At 44.5% G+C, this 17978-nt stretch overlaps 1 protein-coding gene across 1 annotated transcript in view; it reads right to left on the bottom strand.

The window, feature by feature from the left end:
• The window catches only part of LOC126458503 (retinaldehyde-binding protein 1), a 113561-nt gene that overhangs the window by 16742 nt on the left and 78841 nt on the right, over positions 1–17978 (bottom strand). Inside the window, exon 5 of the mRNA XM_050095598.1 lies at positions 16005–16198. Within this exon, the coding sequence (XP_049951555.1) occupies positions 16005–16198 (194 nt within the window). The remainder of the gene's footprint in view (positions 1–16004; positions 16199–17978) is intronic.

Here is a 17978-nt window from a genome sequence, read left to right as displayed (position 1 = left end):
AAAAATCCGGAGACGTCAGATCCGGTGAACGTGCAGGCCATGGTATGGTGCTTCGACGACCAATCCACCTGTCATGAAATATGCTATTCAGTACCGCTTCAACCGCACGCGAGCTATGTGCCGGACATCCATCATGTTGGAAGTACATCGCCATTCTACCATGCAGTGAAACATCTTGTAGTAACATCGGTAGAACATTATGTAGGAAATCAGCATTCATTGCACTATTTAGATTGCCATCGATAGAATGGGGGCAAATTATCCTTCCTCCCATAATGCCGCACCATACATTAACCCGCCAAAGTCGCTGATGTTCCACTTGTCGCAACCATCGTGGATTTTCCGTTGCCCAATAGTGCATATTATGCCGGTTTACGTTACCGCTGTTGGTGAATGACGCTTCGTCGCTAAATAGAACGCGTGCAAAAAATCTGTCATCGTTCCGTAATTTCTCTTGTTCCCAGTGGCAGAACTGTACACGACGTTCAAAGTCGTGGCCATGCGATTCCTGGTGCAATAGATGTTGATGTAGCATTCTCAGCACCGACGTTTTTGAGATTCCCTATTCTCGCGCAATTTGTCTGCTACTGATGTGCGGGTTAGCCGCGACAGCAGCTAAAACACCTACTTGGGCATCATCATTTGCTGCAGGTCGTGGCTGACGTTTCACATGTGGCTGAACACTTCCTGTTTCCTTAAATAACGTAACTATCCGGCGAACTGTCCGGACACTTGGATGATGTCGTCCAGGATACTTAGTAGCACACATAGCACACGCCCGTTGGGCATTTTGATCACAATAGCCATACATCAACACGATACCGACCTTTTCTGAAATTAATAAACGGTCCATTTTAACACGGGTAATGTATCACGACGCAAATACCGTCCGCACTGGCGAAATGTTACGTGAAACCACGTACTTATACGTTTGTGACTATTACAGCGCCATCTATCACAAAGCGAAAAAAGTGGTCCAAATAAAACATTCAAATTTCTTTACTTACTACACGTAGATGTAATAAACACCGGGGTTCAAATTTTTAAGAAAACGCAGTTGATATCCGTTTGACCTATGGCAGAGCCATCTAGCGGGCCAACAATAGCGCCATCTGGTTTCCCCCTTCAAGCTAGACGAGTTTCGTTCTTTGTAGTTTTTTCGTTTGACGCTTATTTCGTGAGATATTTGGCCCGGTCACCATCAATGGAAAACCCTGTATATGCGGAGTGTGGAACAGTTATTTACGTCCGGAATCACTTGCCAGGCACTAACCGCGTCATCTGCGAACAGCGTTAAGGACCATTCGACGTTATACTACTAGATTATTTACAAGTACTGTAGACAGCAATAGCCTTATCACACTTCCTTGGGCTGCTCCTGAAATTACCTCTACAACGGTCGAATACTGTACCGTTGAGAACGAAGTGTTGAGTTCTGTCTGTAACGACCTCTTGAATCCAGTCGTAAAATTTGTCCGATACTCGGTAAACTCGTATTTCTTTGATTGAACTTCAGTGGTACTCTGCGTCAAAAGCCTTGTTGAAGTACTGGAACACAGGGTCATCCGGAGCTCTGTAGATTTCATGGGAAGGCAGAGCGAGCTGAGTTCCGTAAGATCTCAGCGAAACCCATGCTGATTTTTATAGGGGAGATTTTGGTTCTCCGAAAACATCATAAACATCGCCATAAAACAGGTTCCATAATTCTACAATAGACTGACGTCAGCGATAGAGGCCTATAACAGTGTACATTTGCTATACGATCCTCCTTGAAAACGGGAATGTCTCTAGGAACCCTTTGTTGCTCCAGCGACCTATGGTAAAGTGCTATTAAAAAGGGAGTACGTTTTTTCCCAAAACTGATTGTACCGGGTAGTTACAATTAAAGAGGAGCCACTTACAGAGGTCCAGTGTGAGCTTTAACTATAGTAAGGCAGCAAAATTTGGTACATATCCTAATGCGTTAATGAGGAACCGAATTAAGCTGGAAAAAAAATAGTTCAAATTTTTGTCATCAGGTGCAGATCTGGCGCTGTAAATGCAAGAAAGGCGTACGGAAAAGTTTCCATGTGTAACGGGTTAGGAAAGGGACGTGCACAGAAAAGGTAGAACAAAAAAAGGTCGGGAAAGGCATAATGTTAAAGTTATTGTTAACCACTGCTTACACAATTTATTCAATATCAGCATTGGAGGCTTTGACGAGAAACTGCATCCGTAAGGCGACGTCGTCAACAGTTGGTCGTAGCATTTCCGGCGGAATCTGAGCAACACGTTGCTGTGTACTGACCTTCAGAGCAGGCAGAGATGGAACGTGTCCCTGACAAACGTGTTTCTTGTGTATTCCCAGAGCCAAAGTCACATGGATTCAGAACAGATGATCTCAGAGGCCGCGCATCTGAAAAACCTCTAACGGGGACACGTTCGTGGAAGGTTACGTGAGGGAGATCTTCCACTGTGAGAGCGACATGAGGCGCTGTCCCATCTTGCATGAAAGTAGGGGTTTTCACACAGTTGCGCTGTTCCAAAGCGGAAATCACTTGCTCTAGAAGGAGGTCGCGATAACGTACAGACCTCACGCTACACGTGACAGGTTTTCTGGGTGTAGTCTCTTTATAGGAAAACGGACTGAGAATAAAGGTACTTGTAAATCTAAACCACACCGTCTCTCACGGCGAGGGCTCTTTGTGTACAACACACGGTTTGACAGTACCCAAAAGTCGGGGGCTCTGTCTCTTCGCTGCACAGTGGACTGTAAAATGTGCCTCGCAAATGCATAGAATATTGACCGACCACATGGCAACAACTCTAATCCGTGCCAGAACCCGAAGAGCAAATTCAGAATGTTTCTGCGAATCATTAGACTTCCTTTGTACGGGTACCAGTGTAAAATAGACCGAACAACTTTCCGCGCTGTTGACCATGGGTTGAACAATTCTCGTGACATTTCGCGAGCATTAGCACTGCCCGTGGCACGTGGTGCGAGGTCACTTACAGCAACAGCAACATCGTCAAAAACTTCTACATCTACATCTACATCTACATTTATACTCCGCAAGCCACCCAACGGTGTGTGGCGGAAGGCACTTTACGTACCACTGTCATTACCTCCCTTCCCTGTTCCAGTTGAGTATGGTTCGCGGGAAGAACGACTGCCGGAAAGCCTCCGTGCGAGCTCGAATCTCTCTGATTTTACATTGGTGATCTCCTCGGGAGGTATGAGTAGGGGGAAGCAATATATTCGATACCTCATCCAGAAACGCACCCTCTCGAAATCTGGACAGCAAGCTACACCGCGATGCAGAGCGCCTCTCTTGCAGAGTCTGCCACTTGAGCTTGCTAAACATCTTCGTAAAGCTATCACGCTTACCAAATAACGGTGTGACGAAACGCGCCGCACTTCTTTGGATCTTCTCTATCTCCTCTGTCAACCCGACCTGCTACGGATCCCACACTGATGAGCAATACTCAAGTATAGGTCGAACGAGTGTTCTGTAAGCCACCTGCTTTGTTGACGGACTACATTTTCTAAGGACTCTCCCAATGAATCTCAACCTGGCACCCGCCTTACCAACAATTAATTTTATATTATCATTCCACTTCAAATCGTTCCGTACGCATACTCCCAGATAGTTTACAGAAGTAACTGCTACCAGTGTTTGTTCCGCTATCATATAATCATACAATAAAGGATCTTTCTTTCTATGTATTCGCAATACATTACATTTGTCTATGTTAAGGGTCAGTTGCCACTCCCTGCACCAAGTGCCTATCCGCTGCAGATCTTCCTGCATTTCGCTGCAATTTTCTAGTGCTGCAACTTCTCTGTATACTACAGCATCATCCGCGAAAAGCCGCATGGAACTTCCGACACTATTTACTAGGTCATTTATATATATTGTGAAAAGCAATGGTCCCATGACACTCCCCTGTGGCACGCCAGAGGTTACTTTAACGTCTGTAGGCGTCTCTCCATTGATAACAACATGCTGTGTTCTGTTTGCTAAAAACTCTTCAATCCAGCCACACAGCTGGTCTGATATTCCGTAGGCTCTTACTTTGTTTATCAGGCGACTTCCACCGGGCTAAGACTCCTTCCTCTTCCAGGTGCCACACCAGGCTCACCCGTGTTTTCGAATTTCATTACCATCTCGTTTAAATCATTTAATGGAATCTGACCTCTCCTTAGACATTTCAGTCTGCGATACTCTCTCAATGCAGCACTGTAACTGCTGCCGTTCACACAAACCAATTTCGCTAACAGTGCGCCTTCTCTCTTCTCGATAGCCAACTGTTCACACACGTTTTGACCTGTCAAAAGAGAGTGTGAATGTCGTGCTTCAAATGGTTCAGATGGCTCTAACCACTATGCGACTTAACATCAGAGGTCATCAGTCCCCTTCAAACGATCTAACAGTGCTCAGAAAGGATAGATTAAATACAGTTGGTGGTGGCGTATTTATTGCTGTCAGAGGTAGTTTGCCTTGTAGCGAAATTGAAGTAAATAGGTCATGTGAAATAGTATCGGTGTGGTGTCACCGCCAGACACCACACTTGCTAGGTGGTAGCCTTTAAATCGGCCGCGGTCCGGTAGTATACGTCGGACCCGCGTGTCGCCACTGTCAGTGATTGCAGACCGAGCGCCGCCACACGGCAGGTCTAGAAAGACTTCCTAGCACTCGCCCCAGTTGTACAGCCGACTTTGCTAGCGATGCTACACTGACAAATACGCTCTCATTTGCCGAGACGATAGTTAGCATAGCCTTCAACTACGTCATTTGCTACGACCTAGCAAGGCGCCATTATCAATAGATATTTAACTTGTGATTCCTGTACCGTCAGACCGATGTTCTCCAATTATGGATTAAAGTTAAGTATTACATCAACTACGTACTTTATTTGCTACTGTAAATTCCCTTAACTGTTCCAGACCTCACGCCAGTCTGCGTGAGATTAAGCGCGTGTATTTCGGCCTCCTCTAGCAACACGGTGTTGGCTCTTCTGCCTACACATCAATCGGTAGAGGTTATAATACCTGACAATCGGACTAAACTATTAATTGGATCGTTTTATCGACTCCCCGACTCAGAAGACATAGTTGCTGAACAGTTCAAAGAAAACTTGAGTCTCATTCGAGATAAGTACACCGCTCATACAATTATAGTCGGTGGTGACTTCAACCTACCCTCGATAGGCTGGAAAAATTATACGTTTAAAGCCGCCGGCAGGCATAAAACATCATCCAAAATTGTACTGAATGCTTTCTCAGAAAATTATTTTGAACAACTAGTTCATGAGCCCACTCGAAGCGTAAATGGTTGCGAAAGCATACTTGACCTTTTAGCAACAAATAATCCTAGACAAATAGCGAGTGTTGTGACGAATATAGGGAGTTGCTGCTAGGCAGAACACCTACAACCATCAAAAAGAAACGCAAAGTATATCTATTTTTAAAAATCTGATAAAACGCTCTCAACGCCTTTTTAAGAGACAATCTTCACTCCTTCCGATCTGATCATGTAAGTGTAGAAAAGTTGTAGAATGTTTTCAAAGAGATAGTATCAACAGCAGTTGAGAGATATATACCACATAAATTAATAAGTGATGGTACTGATCCCCCATGGTACACAAAACGGGTCAGAACGTTGTTGCAGAAGCAACGGAAAAGGCATGCCAAATTTAAAAGAACGCAAAATCCCCAAGATTGGCTAAGTTTTACAGAAGTTCTAAATATGCCGCGTACTTCAAAGCAAGATGCTTTTAATAATTTCCACAACGAAATTCTGTCTCGAAATCTGGCAGAAACCCCAGAGAGATTCTGGTGATACATAAAGCACACCAGTGGCAAGACGCAATCAATACCTTCACTGCGTAATAACAACGGTGAAGTCACTGATGACAGTGCCACTAAAGCAGAGTTATTAAACACGGTTTTCCGAAACTTCTTCACCAAAGAAGGCGACGTAAATATTCCTGAATTCCAATCAAGAACAACAGCCAAGATGAGAAACATAGAAGTAGATATCCTGGGTGTAGCAAAGCAGCTTAAATCACTTAATAAAGGCAATGCCTCCGGTCCAGATTGTATACCAGTCAGGTTCCTCTCAGAGTATACTGATAAAATAGCTCCATATTTAGCAATTATATACAACCACTCGCTCACAGAAAGATACGTACCTAAAGACTGGAAAATTGCTCAAGTCAGACCAATACCCAAAAAGGGAAGTAGGAGTAATCCGCTGAATTACAGGCCAATATCACTAACGCCGATTTGCAGTATGGTTTTATAACGTATTCTGTATTCGAACACTATGAAGTACCTCGAAGAAAACGATTTATTGACATACAGTCAGAACTGATTCAGAAAATATCGTGCTATTGAAACACAACTAGCTCTTTGTACTCATGAAGTAATAAATACCATCGACAGGGGATGTCAAATTGATTCCATATTTTTTGATTTCCAGAAGGCTTTCGACACCGTTCCTCACAAGTGTCTTCCAATCAAACTTCGTACCTACGGAGTATCGCCTCAGTTGTGCCACTGGATTCGTGATTTCCTGTCAGAAAGATCACAGTTCGTAGTAATAGACGAAAAGTCATCGAGTAAAACAGAACTAATATCCGGCGTTCCCCAAGGAAGTGATATAGGCCCTCTATTGTTCCTGATCTATATTAACGACGTAGGAGACAATCTGAGTAGCCGTCTTAGATTGTTTGCAGATGATGCTGTCCTTTACCGTCTTGTAAAGTCATCAGATGATCAGAACGATTTGCAAAATGATTTAGATAAGATATCTGTATGGTGCGAAAAGTAGCAATTGAACCTGAATAAAGAAAAGTGCGAAGTTATTCACATGAGTACTAAAAGAAATCAGCTAAATTTCGATTACGCGATAAGTCACACAAATCTGAGGACTGTAATTTCAACTAAATACTTAGGGATTACAATTACAAATAACATAAATAACCTAAATTGGAACGATCACATCGATAATATTGTGTGCAGAGCAAACCAAAGCCTGCGATTCATTGGCAGAACACTTAGAAGGTGCAACAGGTCTACCAAAGAGACTGCTTACACTACGCTTGTCAGCCCTATTCTGGAGTACTGCTGTGCGGTATGGGATCCGCATCAGGTGGGACTGACGGATGACATCGAAAAAGTACAAAGAAGGGCAGCTCATTTTGTATTATCGCGAAGTAGAGGAGACAGTGTCACAGACATGATATGTGAATTGGAGTGGCAATCATCAAAACAAAGGCGTTTTCCGCTGCGACGGGATCTTCACATGAAATTTCAATCACCAGTTTTCTCCTGCGATTGCGAAAATCTGTTGCCGCCCACCTACATAGGGAGAAATGATCATCACGATAAAATAAGAAAAATCAGGGCTCGCACGGAAAAATTTAAGTGCTCGTTTTTTCCCGCGTGCCGTTCGAGAGTGGAATGGTAGAGAGACAGCATGAAGGTGGTTCATTAAACCCTCTGCCAGGCACTTTATTGTGAATAGCAGAGTAATCACGCAGATGTAGATATAGATGTAGACTTAGAACTACTTAAACCCAACTAACCTAAGGACATCACACACATCCATGCCCGAGGCGGAATTCGAACCAGCGACCGTAGCACCAGCGCGGTTTCGGACTGAATCGCCTAGAATCGCTCGGCCACATCGGCCGGCTGAATGTCGTGCCGTCATACAAACAATGTACAACACCAGGTTTGCATCATCGGTCCACAGTTGGAACGAATTCTTTTTCCAGTGTAAACCGGTTCTGCATTAACGCATTGGCATATCTACAGCCCACATAGAACCTCCTCAAGGAGCAGCACTTTCAGTATAGCCAACCGGTAGAATCGTACAGGTATCTCATCTGATCCAGATGCCTTTCCACCACTAAGCGACTGTAGCTGTTTATCTGTTCTGCCATGATTTATCTCATTATTTGCGTTCGTACGTATGTGGTAGTCCAGACGTAACTGAGTTACCAAGGCGTGTTACGTGTAAGAGATACTGAACAGACCCCTGCAGGAGTTTTTAGCTCTGACAAGCACACACCAGCAGACCGCACTCGGCTTGTGTGTTGACACCCTCGTGGACTTGGGTGTTACGCCACGCGATGCCCCTACGGGCTAACGTTATCTATCTGCGCGCAACAGACGGTACACGCGACTGGCTGAGTCGGTCGTTCTAACGCCGGGTCGCGCCCTGCGTCGCCAGTATTTCAGGCAAAGTTCACCGGCTGGAGCAGCGAGCGGTTACGTCAAGTCGCCTCTGCCGGCCTCACCTCCGACCCCTGGCACGAAGATAAGCGCGGTCGGCACCCACGCTGTCGCCACCGCTACGCTCCACTCGCTCTGCGTCAAGCTGGGGAACAAAATTAGCTGTTCAGCTCCAGCTATTAAGAACACGATCCCTTCGATCCGCCAACTAGTGAGAGACCATATAATATCTCTCTGGCAACTATACGAGTAGATACAATTCGTGAAGAGCTCTCCATACTGTAATGTCATTCTTTCATTTTCTTACGCCGGCCGGTGTGGCCGTGGGGTTCTAGGCGCTTCAGTCAGGAACCGCGTGACCGCTAAGGTCGCAGGTTCGAATCCTGCCTCGGGCATGGATCTGTGTGATGTCCTTAGGTTAGTTAGGTTTAAGCGGTTCTAAGTTCTAGGGGACTGATGACCACACATGTTAAGTCCCATAGTGCTCAGAGCCATTTGAACCATTTTCTTACAACAGTCGCAAAATGCAATCACCGTTTGGACAACCATTGGTCGTTATCAAATGTAAAAATGGGCACGCTAAAAGCGGTAGCGTAAACCGGAACAGAGTGTTTCAGAAGTAATGGTCAATATTCAGGGATATGACAGTTTGGATTCCGTAGAAATGTTGGAAGATGTGAGGCAATACTGACCCTACGACTTATCTTAGAAAATAGATTAAGGAAAGGCAAACCTACGTTTCTAGCATTTTCAGACTTAGAGAAAGGTTTTGACAATGTCGACGCGAATACTCTTTTTCAAATTCTGAAGGTGGTAGGAGTAAAATACAGGGAGCGAAAGGCTATTTATAATTTGTACAGAAGCCAGATGGCAGTTATAAGAGTCGAGGGGCATGAAAGGGAAGCAGTGGTTGGGAAGGGAGTGTGACAGGGTTGTAGCCTATCCCCGATGTTATTCAATCTGTGTCAGGTGTCCGGTTTTCATTTCATTGACCCCTATAAGTCTGTATTGAAACCAAACTTCATCTCTGGGAATTCTGATGGCAGATTATGATGCTAGACAGTACGCCAATGTCGTAGGTTAAATAACAGGTCTCTCTGCAGTGTCTCTTGGAGTGAAAACTTGTGACGCCGCTGATGGCTTGGTAAACTCAGCAAGCCACATTGTTCTATTTAAGAGGTTACGTGTAAGAAACCAGATGGCAGTTCAGAAACCAGATGGCAGTTATAAGAGTCGAGGGGCATGAAAGGGTAGCAGTAGTTGGGAAGGGAGTGAGACAGGGTTGTAGCCTATCCCCGATGTTATTCAATATGTATATTGATCAAGCAGTAAAGGAAACAAAATAAAATATCGTAGTAGGTATCAAAATCCATGGAGAAGAAATAAAAACTTTGAGGTTCGCCGATGACATTGTAATTCTGTCAGAGACAGCAAAGGACTTGGAAGAGCAGTTGAACGGAATGGACAATGACTTGAAAGGAGAATATAAGATGAACATCAACAAAGGCAAAACGAAGATAATGGAATGCAGCCGAATTAAATCGGGTGGTGCCGCGGGAATTATATTAGGAAATGAGACGCTTAAAGTAGTAAATGAGTTTTGCTATTTGGGGAGCAAAATAACTGATGATGGTCGAAGTAGAGAGGATATAAAATGTAGACTGGCAATGGCAAGGCTACCGTTTCTCAAAAAGAGAAATTTGTTAATATCGAGTATAGATTTAAGTGTCAAGAAGTTGTTTCTGAAAGTATTTATATGGAGTGTAGCCATGTATGGAAGTGAAACGTGGGCGATAAATAGTTTAGACAAGGAGAGAATAGAAGCTTTCGAAATATGGTGCTACAGAAGAATGCTGAAGATTAGATGGGTAGATTACATAACTAATGAGGAGGCATTGAATAGAATTGGAGAGAAGAGAAATTTGTGCCACAACTTGACTAGAAGAAGGAATCGGTTGGTAGGGCATATTCTGAGGCATCGAGGGATTACAAATTTAGTACTGGAGGGCAGCGTGGAGGTTAAAAATCGTAGAGGGAGACCAAGAGATGAATACACTAAACAGATTCAGAAGGATGTATGTTGCAGTAGGTACGGGGAGATGAAGAAGCTTGCACAGGATAGAGTAGCATGGAGAGCTGCATCAAACCAGTCGCAGGACTGAAGACCACAACAACAACATGACAGGAATGGTCATTTGAAACAAAAAAGTCAATCAAACATGGGCTCTAAGACGCATACCTTAACAGCTATGAGCAGTTCTTGATCTTCGATACTGTGAAACAAATCTCTTCTACTGCAAGCACTTTGCTCTCCATATTTTGAGAAGTGATAGAATGGACCAGGGGCAAGAGAACAATTCCAGTAAACATGTGCCCTAAAATGCGTACCTTGAAAGTCATGAGCGCATGTTCATTAGAAGAGTTGTGTTGCAAAGTAGCGAAGGTAAAGCAGGTGCTCATAGCTCTTTTAAGGTAAGCATTTTAGGGCACACGTTTACTGGACATTTTTTTTCTTGTTTTGGTCCATACTGCCACTTCCCAAAATATGGAAAGCAAAGAGCTTGCAGTAGAAGAGATTTGTTTCACAATATCGAAGATCAAGTACTTCTCATGCGTTTTACAGCCCATGTTTGCTTGACTTTTTTGTTTCGAATGTTCATTCCTGTCGTGTCTCTGAACACTGACCATCGCTTCTGAAACACAGTCTTAATAGATACACTAACTCAAGCATGGGCAGCATTTGGCGATCCCCGGACCTGGTTCATATGTCTACTTAAGTCGCGGACTCCCTCGCCACGTTACGTGACAGCAGCGCTTCTAGATCATAAAGTCAAAACTACACCGTCCGTGAAGTTAATGTACAGGGCGTAACGCACCTATATGAATGGTACCCGTTTTCCGACGCACAACTCCAACAGATCATGCCTCAACAACCACATTTTTGAGAATACATTCATGTTATGTTCACCCCATCCTCAGACGTCAACATTTACTCAGGCGTCTTGAACATTGTTTCCTTACGTACAATGTTTTACAGTAGCTGTCTTAAAAACGTCTGTTGCAATATTCTTCAACGCCGTTAGTAAATAAACAATGTTCGCAACAAGTAAATAAATGTAAACATCTGAAGATGTGATGCCAGGTACCTTGAAATGTCACCATGGAAAAATAAACGGCTATAAAAGCAAGTAATTTTTTGTTTTGCACGGACTTTTCAAACGCCCCTCGTAAATGGACTAGTAAACAAATAATAGGAGTCTCGTTTCCATAAACAATTTTACTTTCACGTTCTCAATAGTCCTCTATTCAAGTAGGCGTCTCGCAGTGCAGTGAAGAATCTTGTAGTTAATCCGTGATGACTGGGTGCTGTGTGATGTCATTAGGTTAGTTAGGTTTAAGTAGTTCTAAGTTCTAGGGGACTGATGACCATAGATGTTAAGTCCCATAGTGCTCAGAGCTATTTGAACCATTTTTTGAGTTAATCCGTGGCTTCCTGCTGATACAGTTTATAATAAAAAATACACTGTTTAGCCCTTACGAAAGTCTTAAAATATGAAATACGACAATCCACTTCGAGTCCTCGTTACTTCTAAAACTATTGGTTCTTGTATCTTTTAAAAAAAGGTGACTGAACTTCTAATCCTGCCTTTGTGACTGTCTTTGTGACTCCAAATCGCCATTGGTACCTATTAAACCCTACGAAGAACCTTACAGGTTGATCTATAACACTATATTGCTGACACAGTTTAATAACAATAGAAAATACTGTTTAGTCCTCAAAAGTGCGAAAATCATTTCTGACCATTTGTAATGTGACATATTGCCATTTATTTCGGATTATCATCATGTTTATTTTGTCGTTCTTACATGACAACATTGAATTTCATCTACCCACGTAAACCGCAGAACGCTGATAGAGAATCAGTTTCCATCCATCTGCTAGTGCAAGAAACATCTTCAGTTATCAAGGCTAGGCGGTGTTTAGATACAATGAGAGGAAGTGGAGCCGGTTCGAAAGAACTCTGCGGAAAATCTCTTCCGCTACTACCGAACAACCTCGCCTCAAGGTTGTGCGGCTGCAACATTGACTTGCTACCCTGCGGGACTTTGCAAGCTGTGAAGGACAACTTGCAACCTCAACCGCTTAGTTCAGTTTTCGAGCAAATTCCGCTCTGCAGCCTGTTATTTATAGCTGCGCCCACCGGCACGAGTATTTTTATTCCGATAATAAACTGGAATTAAATTCGCAGCAACGTCTATTGCTGTCTGCATCAGGAATCTGCAGCGTCAGCGGCCGAATTAGACCTCTGATAAAATGGCATCTATTTACTGGTCTTAAGTATCGCCCCATGACTGAACGGGAGTAGAGTCAACGTGCTGTCATGTCATCACGGACGTACTCGCTACAAAGTGTAATAGAGGCATGAAGATTTCTCCCTCCCCGATAAGAACGAAATTATCAAATTTCTTGTCTCGTAAGTGTTATTATTACATACCGCGAAAGGTGGAGCACTGGTTGACACACTCGACTCGTTTCGAGAGGAATCGGGTTCCAGTCCCCATCAGGATGTTCTTACATAGATTTCTCGTAGTTCCCCCAGATTATTTCAAAGAAATGTGGGATGGTTTCAGTGCCATGACTGCATCTCACCTCATCTTTCTCCAGTTAAGCTCTTGCTATGTTTCTAATGGCATCGATGTCAACAAGAAAAATGAACCATGACATTCAAAAATGGAAAATTTAGGATGGAATGTAACAGGATTAAAAAAAAAGGGATAGTTACTACTCACCATACAGCGGAGATGCAGATTCGCAGATAGGCACAACAAAAAGACTGTCAGAGCTTTCGGCTAATAATGCCTTCATAGGAGATAGAACATGCACATACACAATCAAGCAAACGCAACTCACACACCTTTAAACTCCTGCGTCACTCTTGCATATTTTTCGTGTGTTATTTCCTGTACCTTCCTGTGCCACACGAACTTGTGTGTCATCCTACCAAACTTTCCCCATCCCCACCTCCTCCTTTTCCGGTCTATAAAGTGAGGCCTCAGCAGCCAGATACTGCGGTCGTGTGTGTGTGAGTTGGGGATGCGTGAATGTGAATGTGTGTATGTGTGTGTGGGAGAGAGAGAGAGAGAGAGAGAGAGAGAGAGAGAGAGAGAATGTTCTATCACCGACGAAGGCCATGTTGGGCGAAAGTTCATTTTCTGACAGTCGTTTCGTTGAGCCTATCTGCGACACAGCATCTCCGCTATACGGTGAGTCGAAACATAACGTTCCTTCTTTGATATTACCGTACGAACAAGTCCCCGAGTGTGATCATGTTGAAGTATGTTTTCTGTTCGGTTCTGCCATAATTTTTTCCACTGACAGAACCAAGTCTGCAGAAAAATAGGGCTCAGAACTTCAGGTAATACTCATGTGCCGACGTTCAAAAAATCCTCCAAAAATACTTGTTCTCGTTCGACGTAATGGGTGTAACAGTCAGCTGGAAGTAACAGAGTCCTGCCATCCGGATGCAACTTTACAAACAAGGTAAACTCACTGACATTTCTTTCGTAATTATTGATACGATTTTTATATCATTAACTGAATTATCTTTCGCTTCTTGGTAAAATGCGACAATAAGATGAGAGGAAACATTTCCTTGATGTTTTGTAACAACTTATACCCATTCATTTACCGGTTTTCGTCATCTTAAGGCAGACTATCACAACCACAGGTAAAGGAACACGGGACAGAATAGAAAGTTAATGATACATATGTTACTGCATTTATAATTGTGGCAATGATATTAAAAGATTTTTAACATAAGGTTTGCATTTTACAATCTGCGACACTCTCGCGGCGCATAAACAAACGAGTAGCGGCTCGCGCTGCTCTTCTTTGAATATTTTCTATCTAATCCAATAAACTGACTTCGTAAGGACCACAAATCGACGAACAACATACAATAAATAGTAGACCGGGCGTTTTGACAGCGATATCTTTCATGTGCGAATTTTGCTTTCTCAGGCTTCTTCCAACACACCTGAGTCCCAGAGTCTTCCCCAGGGCTAGGTTTATGTGATCTTCCCACCATAAATCATTTCAGGCAGAAACTCCTGCATACCTCAATGCTATTGGTTGATTACACTGACTCATAGCCGATCGCATAAGCAAACGATACAGAAACTTATCGCGCTCTTATGTTACATATATTTATACGCTACTGGCCATTAAAATTGCTACACCACGAAGAATACGTGCTACAGGCGCGAAATTTAATCGACAGGAAGAAGATGCTGTAATATGCAGATGATTAGCTTTTCAGAGCATTCACACAAGGTTGGCGCCGGTGGCGACACCTACAACATGCTGACATGAGGAAAGTTTCCAACCGATTTCTCATACACAAACAGCAGTTGACCGGCGTTGCCTGGTGAAACGTTCTTGTGATGTCTCGTGTAAGAAGCAGAAATGCGTACCACTACGTTTCCGACGTTGATAAAGGTCGGGTTGTAGCCTATCGCGATTGCGGTTTATCGTATCGCGATATTGCTGCTCGCGTTGGTCGAGATCCGATGACTGTTAGCAGAATATGGAATCGGTGGGTTCAGGAGGATAATACGGAACGCCGTGCTGGATCCCAACGGCCTCGTATGACTAGCAGTCGAGATGACGGACATCTTATCCGCATGGTTGTAACGGATCGTACAGCCACGTCTCGATCCCTGAGTCAACAGATAGGGACGTTTGCAAAACAACAACCATCTGCACGAACAGTTCGACGACGTTTCCAGCAGCATGGACTATCAGCTCGGAGACCATGGCTACGGATATCCTTGACGCTGCATCACAGACAGGAGCGTCTGCGATGGTGTACTCAACGACGAACCTGGGTGCACGAATAGCGAAACGTCGTTTCTTCGCATGAATCCAGGTTCTGTTTACAGCATCATGATGGTCGCATCTGTGTTTGGCGACATCGCAGTGAAGCGTGTATTCGTCATCGCCATACTGGCGCATCACCCGGCGTGATGGTATGAAGTGCCATTGGTTACACGTCTAGGTCACCTCTTGTTCGCATTGACGGCACTCTGAACAGTGGACGTTACATTTCAGATGTGTTACCACCCGTGGCTCTACACTTCATTCGATCCCTGCGAAACCCTACATTTCAGCAGGATAATGCACGACCGCATGTAGCAGGTCCTGTTCGGGCCTTCCTGGATACAGAAAACGTTCGATTGCTGCCCTGGCCAGCACATTCTCCAGATCTCTCACCAATTGAAAACGTCTGGTCAATGGTGGCCGAGCAACTGGCTCGTGGCAATACGCCAGTCACTACTCTTGATGAACTGTGGTATCGTGTTGAAGCTGCATGGGCAGCAATACCTGTACACGCCATCCAAACTCTGTTTGACTCAATGCCTAGGCGTATCAAGGACGTTATTACGGCCAGAGGTGGCTGTTCTGGGTACTGATTTCTCAGGATCTATGCACCCAAATTGCGTGAAAATGTAATCACAAGTCAGTTCTAATATAATATATTTGTCCAATGAGTACCCGTTTATCATCTGCATTTCTTCTTGATGTAGCAATTTTAATGGCCAGTAGTGTATATCCTCCACTGTTAGTGTTGCCACCTGCTGTTTGTCAGTGGTTATTACACCTTGATGTCCAACATAGGCAATACATTAATGTGACTCTACCATGTATTTTATTTATACGTCATGGTGGCTTTGGTACATCCGTTATAAAGGAAACTGAGCTGTCCATGTGCTGACTTACCTGTATAAACGAGAGCAGGAGCATGGAGAAGGACGGCGAGAGACCGCGGACCTGTTTGAGTGACATGTTCTTGAAGTCCATTATCACGACGACGCCGGCCACTTGCGTCTGCGGCTCCAGCATAGCGCCCTCGTGGATGAGGTAGAACAGTTTGAACATCTGGTACGCCGTCACTTTACTTGGGTCCCACGAACCTGTAAGAAGCAGTCGCTCAGAAACAGAAACTTCAAGCTGGCGCTCACATGCATGGTTCAAACAATACGGTGGTGTAAGCAAAGGAAAGAAAAAGAGAATCGTGCAGATTCTGGGCGGGAGACCCACAAGGGCTTTTGAGCCGCCCAATACAAAAAAATGGTTCAAATGGCTCTGAGCACTATGGGACTCAACTGCTGAGGTCATTAGTCCCCTAGAACTTAGAACTAGTTAAACCTAACTAACCTAAGGACATCACAAACACCCATGCCCGAGGCAGGATTCGAACCTGCGACCGTAGCGGTCTTGCGGTTCCAGACTGCAGCGCCTTTAACCGCACGGCCACTTCGGCCGGCTCCGCCCAATACAAACGGACTTCTACCTTCGTGTGCCTTGGTGTCTCCCTCCTTGATGTGTGAAGCTTGGTTCTTACGTGTATTATGTTGGTGTGGATGGTTGTGATGAGTCGGTGTAGAGCGTAATGCGTCGTTTAGATGAGGCCTGTTAATTAAAAACTGGCACTACCTGAATCGCATACAGTGAGTAGGGGAGCCCTCTCTCCCTGTCTGAGAAAACTACATGCTAGACACCGTATATACGCACTCTCGTTCTTCCCACGCTCTGGGTAGTCTCAGTTGAGATACAGTAGTTAATGGTACGGGATGTGCATTGTAGGCGCCTCTACAACTTCAACATGTCGGAGTTTCGTGTTCGTCTGAACAAAAATGATGCTGTGACCTATGAGAAACTGAGGTCAGCATTTAGTGAGTCTGCTGTTTGCCCTCCAGCTTGTTTTCGGTGGCACGAGGTGTAGTGTTGGACGAGAAGACAATAGAGACATTTGCGTCGAAACTGTAGTGAGTCCTAGCAAGTCTAGATTTACTTATTGAGGAGGTCGAGCATATACTACACACAAACACAAAATACACTGCCGGAAAGAAACATTAGTACACCTTGAAAGACGATGTCCATTTTGATCCGATGACGGCATATGCCACGTGACGGTTTCAACATCGTCCAGCAACAGATGGCGTAGCGGCATAGCTACCAGAGCACCATCTGTGTCTACCCTTTAACAGGAAATGCCCACAACCAGAAATCTCAGTGTGGTGCAAACGTGTGAAACGAGAAAACAACCATGCCACGGAGACGCACCAATACTTACTACAGCCAACTGAATGAGTCTGGGAGTGGTCAAATTGTGGTCTTCCGAGTGGCGGGATCGTCTTGTCGGGGAACTGCCACACGAGTTGAACGAGCTGCTTCAGTTGTGTAACGATGCTGGTGTCAGTGGTCACGTGAACATTCTCGCACGCGTAGATTAGACCCGAGCGGGGCGGCGAGGTGGTTATCACACTGGACTCAAATTCGAGACGACGACGGTTCAAACCCACATCCAGCCATACAGATTTACTTTTACCGTGATTCCCCTAAATCGCTCCAGACAAATGCCAGGACGGTTCCTTTAAAAGGGCATGGCCGATTTCTCTCCCTTTACTTGACACAGTTCGAGCTTGTGTTCCATCTCTAATGATTTCGATGTGAAACCCAATCTTCCATTCGTAGATTAGGTTCTGGACCTCCACGCGGCACAGACGCCCCCAGGATCGTTGTATTGTAAGGGCAGCAGTGTCAGATCGTAAAGCCACTACAGCACAGATAACAGGAGAGGCTGAAAATACCGCTTCAGTTGTAAATTACTTTATTTTCACACGACGGGTTTCGGACTGTTATAAGCCCATCCTCAGGTGTCATAGCTGTGCTGTGGTCCCCGAGCGCCGC

The sequence above is a fragment of the Schistocerca serialis genome, chromosome 2, assembly GCF_023864345.2.
Source record: "Schistocerca serialis cubense isolate TAMUIC-IGC-003099 chromosome 2, iqSchSeri2.2, whole genome shotgun sequence".
NCBI classification, from domain to species: Eukaryota; Metazoa; Arthropoda; class Insecta; order Orthoptera; family Acrididae; genus Schistocerca; species Schistocerca serialis.
This window is presented reverse-complemented; position numbering and strand designations above follow the sequence as displayed.